This window comes from Galleria mellonella, unplaced genomic scaffold (assembly GCF_026898425.1).
Source record: "Galleria mellonella isolate WM207_F2 unplaced genomic scaffold, CSIRO_AGI_GalMel_v1 utg21, whole genome shotgun sequence".
NCBI lineage: Eukaryota > Metazoa > Arthropoda > Insecta > Lepidoptera > Pyralidae > Galleria > Galleria mellonella.
In genome coordinates, this window is record NW_026442037.1 from 2,972,257 (window position 1) to 2,983,072 (window position 10,816).

The following is a 10,816-nucleotide window of genomic DNA, read 5'->3' on the forward strand; positions in this document are numbered from 1 at the left end:
TCAAACCGAAACACAGCCAAGCAAACACAACTGCTTCACGGTTGAAACACAATTGGGACAGAGTTACCCTCATGTATTGGGTTTACATTTACCATTAAAGGTTTTTTTTAACAAACCTACAGGAGAAAATAAGAGCGGTACAGATAAAGCCTTACTATTGCGCCCAGTGTCTAACTAAATATTCGTGTTTGTAAACATAGAACAAAGTTAGACAAAGGCATACTTTCTGACTTTCATACATTACGTAACACCACTCACCAACGGCTCATACATATCTAATTATTGCATCACTATTATGAAATGAATTTAATTTGCTTATTGGTATTAAACACGTATCTGTGTGTGAACTATGAGTAATAAAAAAAAACAAAAAAAAATACTGTGTTGTCTATACAGTATTTTTTTTTTTGTTTTTTTTTTTTAATGGATAATAATGGAATAGTAATAATGGTAAATGTTGTGGATATTTTGTTTTTGAGAGAAATTATTAAGTTATTTTAAGTATATGTTTAGATTTTTTTTAATGGGTGATAATGATATGGTAATCCTGCCTGCGTTAATGGTATACGCTGGTGGAGCACCAGTGACAATGAAAAGGCAGGTCAGTTAGTTTGGATTTGGATTCATTACCAGAGGGAGACTTTGTACAAAAGTCGTTTGCTTAGGTACCTCTGTCCCATTCGTGTTTCAACCGTAAAGCGGCTGTGTTTACATGGCTGTGTTTCGGTTTGAAGGATGGGATATGGCGTGAATTTACAAGGTACAGAGGAATAACACCTGAGTCCTAAGGAATGGCAACGCATGGGGGTGTCATGGGCAAAACAGTATACTCTGTTATGTCCATTCATGTCTATAGATGGCGGTTACCACTTTCCATCAAGTGGGCCGTCAGCTTGTTTCTCATTCTAAGTTGTATAAAAAAAAAACTCAGATTCGAACATGATAGTTTCTAGGGGGAACCGTGACGAGGTCGATCTGACAGGGTGTATTGCTACCAATGGGGCTACCAATCCCCTTTTTTAACAGTCCATTATCCGTGACACCACAGTCTGTCTAGTTGGTGTTCTGACGTAGATTCAGTGCTTTGATTAATAATAATATATATTGGAACTAAAAAGACATGTAACAATTATACATTTTGTTCCTAAGATTTCACACTAGGAGTCCCTGTGTCGTGAAGTCATGGGCCTTCTTCTGCTTACCAATCTAATTAATTAATCAACAAACTTTAGCTATACAATTAAATTAGACATATATATATATATATATATATATATATATATATATATATATATATATATATATATATATATATATATATATATATATATATATATATATATATATATATATATATATATATATATCTTTACACCTAACTTAACTTTTAGATTAAATTTTCTTTTTTTTAGGGTGAGGGGGAGGGATTATTAGTAATGCGGACTACTAGACCCCATTGCTAGCAATATACCCTGTCAGGTCGATCTCCACGTGGACCCCCCTGGAAATCATTGTACTGAATTCTACTCACTGTACTCATCACAATGACCTCACTGAGCTGCCTTTTCATTCTCACCTATCATCCCTCTCTAGTGCCCCACCAATGTATACCGTTAGCGAAGGCGGGGTTACCACCCCATTATCATTAAAATGGCCTATGTCCAGCAGTGGACGGTTAACGGTTGATAAGATGATGATCCTTTTAAATGATTGTGTAATAATTTTTATTTTTAAACGAGTCAAACGTCCAGAATTATGTTATAAACGTATTGGAGATAATTTATAGCCGTGTGCGTGAGGCCGGAATTGGGATGGGGTCACCGACCAGCAGCGCCGGCCCGCGGGCAGTGTTCACTTTCTCCCGTTGGTCACTGGCCGAGTGTCCGCCGGCTCGCGGAGACCTGAGTTGTCCGGCACCTTGATATTTTATATATATATATATATATATATATATATATATATATATATATATATATTTAATTTTAATTAATTTTAAGGAACACTTTCTTATCTGCATCCGCCATCAAAAACTATATTTTCAATGGACTTAAAAAAGGGGATTCTTAATTCAACTGGTGTAATAACTCCGCCAGTTGTAAACCGCTTTGGAAAATTATTGTACAATTGACGGAGTTATGAGAGAAGGATATATATATATATATATATATATATATATATATATATATATATATATATATATATATATATATATATATATATATATATATATATATATATATATATCCTATATTATCCAGAGGGAGACTTTGTACAAAAATCAATATAAATATAAAAGTCTATAGGCGACGGTTACCGCTTTCCATCAGGTGGGCCATTAGCTTGTTTGCCATTCTAAGTTGTATAAAATATATATACCACCATTACTTATATATACCACCTATACTTGCGGATTGATCCCATAGAAATTTTATCATAGTCGGTTCATTAGTTTAGTTTTTAAATAAAAATATTTTTTTTATAGTACAAGGGGCAAACGAGCATGCTGCTCGCCTGATGGTAAGTGACTACCGCCTTCCGTGATCACCCGCAACACCAGCGGCATCGCAGGTGTGCCGCCGGCCTTTGTAAAAGGAATATGCTCTTTTCTTGAAGTCTTCTCTTCAGTGGACAGTTAACTGCTGAAAATATATAAGACAAAAAGGAAATAGCGTGAATTTATAATGACACGTTGCAATAAACAAGCAGACTTTCCTCTTAGCATTATGATATAAAATAAATATTATGTAACTAAAATAGATAACAGCGGACCAACTACTTGGCATTATGTAAGCATGCTGAAGTTGTTGCTAAGTTCATTCATAAGTAGATAGACACTTGAAACTTGGCGATGAGAATTTTTCTTACACCTATCTTATAGGATCTGTCTGTCTGTCCCATTCGTGTTTCAACCGTGAAGCAGTTGTGTTTGCATGGCTGTGTTTCGGTTTGAAGGGTGGGATATGGCGTGAATTTACAAGGTACAGAGGAATAACACCTGAGTCCTCAGGAATGGCAACGTAAGGGGAGTATCATGGACGAAACAGTGTACTCTGTTATGTCCATGGTACTGCTCATGTCTCTAGGCGACGGTTACCACTTTCCATCAGGTGGGCCGTCAGCTTGTTTGCCATTCTAAGTTGTATAAAAAAAAGGCCTATGTGTAGCAGTGGGTGGATAATGGTTCAGATGATGTAATGATCATCTTATAGTATACGTTAGTGTGTAGTTTTATTATTAAGAGACGAACTTTTTCAAATAGAAAAGCCTGGAACACTGTGATCTCTTTGATGTTTTGTGTTCGCCTTTTCTAAAGTTCGCTGCTATTTCCTGTCAGTGTTAGGAATTTTAAGATAAATAATATCTATAATATATTTATTTTTTAAGAAAGATACAGTTGCATAAGGTACAGTTTACAAGTTTTACAATTTATATTCAACGAGGAAATATCTGCATTACCATCAGTCCCCAAAATAGGCCAGACCTGTATCTTGGGGACTATGATATGTCGAGTAAGATGTTATTTGTAGCGATGTATTTTATGTCATCAGGTGTGTAACTTAACTATACCTCTTATCTTTTTAGTAATCTTATTATTATAATAAAATTGTAACTAGACAATATTTGTACATAGAAAAAAAAAACACAATAATAGTTTTAGATTTTTTTTTAATATATTCTTCCGTTCTATATCACGCAAGAAAATACTGCACCAAATTGGATGTGACACACAGTGATTCACAGTTGTATTTGTGGAGTTATAATTAAAAACTGGTATATGTATATATGCTATATAAATCTATTGCACTATTTTAAAATTTTCGCATACGTAATTAAGGGCAAAAACTACTTAGTTATTAGGTTTTTTTTTTTTTATACTGGACATATTTTTATTTGGGACATATTTAAATTTTTTTATTGTAAATTTTAATTATCCATTATCTATAAAATAAAGTCAACTAGCTCTTCATACGCGTGAACCTTGGAAGTTTTACTCCCTTATTTTCAGAATTTCTTTCTTATTGCTCGCTTACGCTGTGTAGTATAAATAATTTATTTGCAAAATTTCAAGACATTAGGTCCAGTGGTTTCGGCTGTGCGTTGATAAATGCGTCAGTAAATCACTCGGCATCGTTTTTTTTATATATAGATGACATTCGTGCTTGACGATTGTCTAGAGATTCAAAAATGGAATTTTAAATTTATTCTTATTCTCTCTTTACTCTCACTATGAATTATAATACTTAATACCTCTGGATTTTTAGGTTAATAATAGTTTAAAAATGATTGTCACTTGTTGTATGCCTCGAGAGAACACAAAGCCATTATTTGGTAATCGTGTTATAAAAAAAGTCAACCCAGAAACTCTTGACACTAGTTCTAATTAATAATAATTATTTCTATATATTACTCATACCTAATTTACATTTTTTGGCTCTATTTTTTATTAATTTTATATCTGAGTACTGTTAAACGCCCCTAATACTAGACCTATATTAGACCTCTGGCTAGGCTAGATGCATTTTGTATGGAGCGGGAAAATAATCATTCATTTAAATCACAATCTTTATGCCTCCGTTCACAGATGTCGCTGGTAGCTTTAACTTCATCAGCAGTCGGTAGATGGCGGTACATCACAGCGGAACCACGAAGATCTCTCAAATTTCCATTATCAGCATTGCTGCTATTGTTTTCACCGAACACTGCATTTTGCATCTTATGCACATAAGGTGTAATTTTGCAAACCAACAATCTTATGCAACTAGTTTCCTCGTCGGAACCTTGTTGTTTGATAAGTTCGTCTATATCGTACAATATTGATTCATTTTTCGCAGTATTGATTAATTCTTGTAGTCGTCCAGAATTCTTGTTGAGTATCCAATTTGTCGGATCTTCAGATCGATACTGTCCATGTGAGCGTTTAGGTCCCGTGAAAAATGTTGATATCTGAAATAATAAAGATTTATGGTCATTGTATATCGTTAGCGTTTCCCAAAGAGGGTTGACGTCAGGCTGGTGGCCGGTCGTAAAAGTATAAGCTAAATCTTTTTGTAATATGAATAAAAACATATTAGCCGACTCCAAATAATAATTGGGATAAGGGTAGGAAGATGATGTATACGGTTAGCGCATGCGGAGTAACCGTTCCACTATCATCTTTTAAAAAAAATGCTTTACTCTAAGCTCTCTAGCCGTTTATAAAATATTAGTCTTATAGTATTAGTATTATTGTATTGTACAAAAGTCGATTGCTTGAGTACCTCTGTCCCATTCGTGTTTCAACCGTGAAGCAGTTGTGTTTGCATGGCTGTGTTTCGGTTTGAAGGATGGTATATGGCGTGAATTTACAGGGTACAGAGGAATAACACCTGAGTCCTCAGGAATGGCAACGCATGAGGGGGTATCATGGGCGAAACAATATACTCTGTTATGTTCATGGTACTACTCATGTCTATGGGCGACGGTTACCGCTTTCCATCAGGTGAGCCATCAGCTTGTTTGCCATTCTAAGTTGTATAAAAAAAACGTACAAGTATTATTTAAAACAAATTTATTTCATCTACATCACATCAGCCATCATCAAAAAGTGTCACGATTCTCATTATATAATAATCCCGTGTCATGATTATTCGTTCGCGCCAATCTCTGAAATCGCTCAATCAATTTTCAACCGACTTCAAAAAAAGAGGATGCTCTCAATTTAGTGGTATTTTTTTAGTGTGTTACCTCATAACTCCCTTAGTTATAAATTAACTTGGATAATTATTTTTTTTAAATAATACTACTTAAATAATCCTTTCAGTAATACTAATGTTCCATAGAAATTTTATCATAATCAAATTAATTTCTAAACAGACATAACTGCTTTTCTTTTTTTAATAAAGAAAAATACTCAATCGATTTTCTTACGACTTTAGCCATTTTTTTTTTGGGTGTAACACAATCTTAAATTATAGATAGGTAAATAGATGTATAAAATTTATTTGCATTACTTACAATGCACAAATAACAGACAAAAGAACACATATACAAAAAAAAAAGGAAAATACATTAAAGAAGTAACATAAGTTACAATAATTTGAATTTTACAAACGTTTATTGTTTATTCTAACTTAAAAGACAGGTTAGTTTTAATCTCATCATCATCCGGGTCTTCTTGCCCGCCTTTAATAGTATAGGCGGGTGAGGTAGGGGTCTCGGGGTAAACCCCTTTACCCCGGCTGCATCTCCGGAGGCAACTACCTCCGGGTCACTGGGTTTTGAGCCGGCATACACTGGTGGTCTGTGTATGCCGGCGTGGTGTATTCTTTGTTGTGGCCTCTTCTTCTTTCTTCTTGTATATATATATATATATATATATTTTTTTTTTTTATATATATTTTTTATTTTTTATAATATATAATATTTTTTAATATTGTAATTCTCCCCTTTCGCCCGTTCCCAGATATATATAATAGATGTTAGTGATATATAAGTTGTGTTAGTAAGGGTCGACACAAGAAGTGTGTCGTTTTAATCTCAATAAGAAAAAAAAAAAAAAAATATAGTCTCGGTAGATGGCGATAGAGTGCAAAACAAAGTTTGCTCGGTCAGCTGGTATCTAATAAACCAATAGTAGTTTGTTTGAATCGAAGCATTTGGCGTTCCATTGTTTCGGCCTACCCTAATGGGAGACAGGCGTGACAGATATGTATGTATGTAACAATTAATAATTATTCCCTCTTGTACTTACCATTTGCGCAACGAACACCAAGGCATTAACAGCCACTGCACTAATTTGATTTGTCTGAAGTCCCATCAGTTTTACCAAATACCGTAACGGATTCACAGGATTTGGAGCTTCATTGACATAGTAGTTAGGTTTATTTTCTTGTACGTCTTCGTAACTGTCTTCGTTTATATTGTTAAGTGTTGGCCTTCTGTAAGCTGGTGGCGGTCGGTTTCCTGTTTGGAATGCTTTAACAACGAAATCGGCTACTTTCAAAGCTAATGATTCGGGACCTGTAAGTAATGTATTTATTTCAACATATAGATTTCTTTCTGTTTTATTAGAGGTGAGAATTAACACGATTATTCAGGTAATCTATATCTATACTTATAATAAATCTGTAGAGAGGCCAATTCTGTACATGAAATATATTTGCAAAATAACTATCAGGGGGTGATTAGTGATCGATACTGATGCCAAAAATTAAATCAGTAAAATTTTTGTCTGTCTGTCTGTCTGTATGTTCGTTATAGAAACAAAAACTACTCGACGGATTTTAACGAAACTTGGTACAATTATTCTTCATATAAAAATATACTATATATATATTATAAATGGAATGGTAACTTCGCCTTGCTTCGCCTTTATAGGTACACACTGTACATACTACATATATATATATATATATATATATATATATATATATATATATATATATATATATATATATATATATATATATATATATATATATATATATATATACTAGATACTACGATCAATAGGAGTAGAGAAGGGAAATGTGTCTGTTACATCAAAACCACTGAACCGTGAGGAAGGACATAGGCTACTTATTTTACGAAAAACGACGAAAACGAGGACGAAGTCGCAGGCAACAGCTAGTTTATAATAATTTACCTTTGCTTACATCATGACATGCCATGACAGTGTCACACCAGTCTTCTCGTGACCACAGTCGGTATAACCTGGTCGGAACATCGATATAATTTAGGTAAATAATTGAAGATGCCTCGTTTAGAATTGAAACCAATGTCGCAAAACATGCGTGGATGTAATTGCAGTCGGAGATTGATGGCTAATATGAAACGTTTTATAATTTCTAGTAATAATAATAGTAGTCAATATTCGAGTGTTGGCAGTCGCACGCGTACGTAATAGCAGTGAAATTAAACAAAATAATTCTAATAAAAAAATCAGTAATTCCGCAATATAATACATAGGTTAATAAAATAGGTAAATAATTATCATTTTTTACCTTAATATTAGCTTTTAACTGTCCACTGCCTTCTGTTAGGGGAGTTTTACCTTTAGTTCCTATCTCTTATAAAACATAACTATAGCGTGAAAGACTAAAAGTTTTTTTTTTTATAATCACGAAGATGGTAAACAAGCTAACAGTCTATTTGATTATAAACGGTCAAACTGCAGCTTGTATTGTATATTAATTAATACTAATTTTTACTGCGTCCGCCTGACCTTGATATATTGATTGATCGGGAAAGTTCGCGTCAAATAGTACGTATAATTGTCAAGTTTCTCAACGATTGGTTGAGTCGTAAAAACATTAGGAGGTTACATACAAACTCTGGAGGGAAAGGGATTGTTAGTAATGGAAACTAAGAATACCCAAGCTAGCAATATACCCAACCAGGTCGACCTTCTCGCGGTATCCCCTGGAAACTATCATGGTTAATTCCTGATGAATTCATCATGATGGGCTAACTGGTCTGTTTTCATTCTCATCTATTCCCTTCACTGGTGCTCCGCCAGCGTATCCCGTTAGCGCAGGCGGGCTTACCATTTCATTTTCACCCATCAAAAAAAAAATCTCTTTCACATTTACAATATTACGTTTGTACATAAAGATTTTTTTTCAAATGCCAGCTATTTTACAAAAAAAAAAAATACTAATGGCAAGTTGAACAGTTGAACGTTAAAAATAAAGGGCAGTAAATCGTCATATCAGCTTTTAATTGCCCACTGATGAACATAAGCCTCCTCCTGGGAGGGTTTTGCTAGTCATTGCCACAAATGGCAATCAAATTGAGAGAAACCACCAGAGGGAGACTTTGTACAAAATTCGATTGCTTGGGTATCTCTGTACCATTCGTGTATCAACCGTAAAGCAGTTGTGTTAGCATAGCTGTGCTTCGGTTTGAAGGGTGGGATATGGCGTGAATTGACAGGGTACAGAGGAATAACATCTGAGTCCTCAGGAATAGCAACGCATAGGGGGTATCATGGGTGAAACAGTATACTCTGTTATGTCCATGGCACATTACCACTTTCCATCAGGTGGGCCGTCAGATTTTTTGCCATTCTAAGTTGTATAAAAAAAACTTACACATAGACTATATGGATTTAAAGACTCGAAGCCAATTCGTGTAATTGAGTGTACTTTTATGTTTTATACTAAAACCCTGTAAGAGAATTGAACCCACGACCCTTGTACTGACAGCTCCTGCTTACAGTTAGAACAGCCGAGTTAGAACAGCCGAGAGACACATGAACGTATGCGCATAATAACCTATATGTAAATCTATGTACGGAGAAATGTGTTTTTACTGAAAATACGGTTTCTTTATTTATTCAGGGTCATTTATTTAACCTTTTGATCTATATCAACACGGATATAAAGATAATCCTTTTTTTATTCAATTTAGAATGGCAAACAAGCTAATCCATCTGATGAAAAGTGGTAACCAACGCCTATAGACATGAACATGACCCATGTCCTTCATGCGTTACCATTCCCAAGGATTAAGGCATTATGCCTCTTCCCCCTGTAATTACCTTGCCATATCTCTCCCATTAAACCGAAAGACAGCCAAGCAATCATCCATCAATCATCAATCAGTTTCATCCATCAAAAAAATGTAACTAACGGTAATACATTCTTGTTTAGCTAGTTTGCCCCCTAAACAAACAAATTGCTCAATTATCTGATTGCTCAACAGCCAGATATTGATATTTTTAATGACAAATTAGATAAATTTTCTAAATTTTGTTTTAAACCTTTTAAGTTTTTAAAATGAACACATGACACATTTTGGAAAACTGTAAGTGTAATGAGTAGTTTATAATCAAATTCATCAGTGACATTTAAACACACTATCAGGACTTAACGCAATTAAAAAAATTTTGACCAAGCAGTGGTCCTGTCGTGACCACGACGTGGTGCAATCCACGTCGAAACGTTAGCAATAAAGAAGCAGGCATGTATGTACTATGTATTTACCTGTAAAAGCTTTTACATCTTATTAAATCCCGATTGTGTATTTAAAATATGTGTGAACATTGCGATAGTTTAAAATTAAAAGAAATCAGTAATTCGGAACAGCAACAGAAACATTAAACTTTTCTTATTTATCAAATGCGATTTACTTTATTAAAAAGAATCGACATTAAATTTGTAAATGAATGTTTTTTTAGTTATTTATACAAAATGTTAGATATTAAAATATCTAATAATAAAAATAAATACATAAACTATGCAATAACGTTAATCATATTTTTTTGTTAACTACTAAATACCATAATATAATAATAAATTATTTTAATATAATAAAATATAATAATAAAAATGACGATATAATATTTTTTTTTATAAAATATATTACTTAAAAAATTGTTGATAGTACTAACCTAATAAATCATTTGCGATTTTCATCCCGTTGCTTAACTTGTCTAGAAACCCATCACTTCTATAGTTTTCACTTCCCGTTGCCATTTGTATAGCGAGAAAGAATAAAAACACATGTGTCGCCATCTCGAGGGTGAGAGCGATACTACTAGAGATGTATGCCTATGTCACGCTCTGCTACTCGAAGTAATGGTTGCGTATGCGCAACTGTCACAGTAGAGCATGTCTTCAGTAATGATTGTCTTGTTTATACAGAGTGTTTTCTAAACAAAATAATAAGTGGCCATAAATACAGGAATTAATTTAAAAATAAATATATTAATAGATATTCGAAATTCAAATAAATTTGAATCTTTATAAGTTTGGTTATCTGTTGATTCTAGTAGATGGCGTTGGTAGTTTTGAATTAATATATCTTTTTTTATGCAACTTAAAATCTCAAACAA

General features: G+C 33.7%; 1 protein-coding gene across 1 annotated transcript; it reads right to left on the bottom strand.

The window, feature by feature from the left end:
- Positions 1-3,718: 3,718 nt before the first annotated feature.
- On the bottom strand, positions 3,719-10,529 carry LOC113512739 (uncharacterized). Its single transcript, XM_026896652.3, has 3 exons — positions 10,373-10,529; positions 6,731-6,999; positions 3,719-4,944 (listed from the first exon to the last, which is right to left on the bottom strand). The coding sequence occupies exons 1-3, from the start codon at positions 10,494-10,496 to the stop codon at positions 4,543-4,545; spliced, it is 795 nt and encodes a 264-aa protein (XP_026752453.1). The 5' UTR covers positions 10,497-10,529; the 3' UTR covers positions 3,719-4,542.
- Positions 10,530-10,816: the final 287 nt, after the last annotated feature.

Bases quoted from the DNA above. Each gene is read 5' to 3' on its own strand.
- LOC113512739 (XM_026896652.3), bottom strand. From the start codon at position 10,496: ATGGCGACACATGTGTTTTTATTCTTTCTCGCTATACAAATGGCAACG. The intron at 7,000-10,372 runs GTTAGTACTATC...CATTACTTACAG, and splicing joins AATCGCAAATGATTTATTAG to GTCCCGAATCATTAGCTTTG. The intron at 4,945-6,730 runs GTAAGTACAAGA...TTATTATTTCAG, and splicing joins TGGTGTTCGTTGCGCAAATG to ATATCAACATTTTTCACGGG.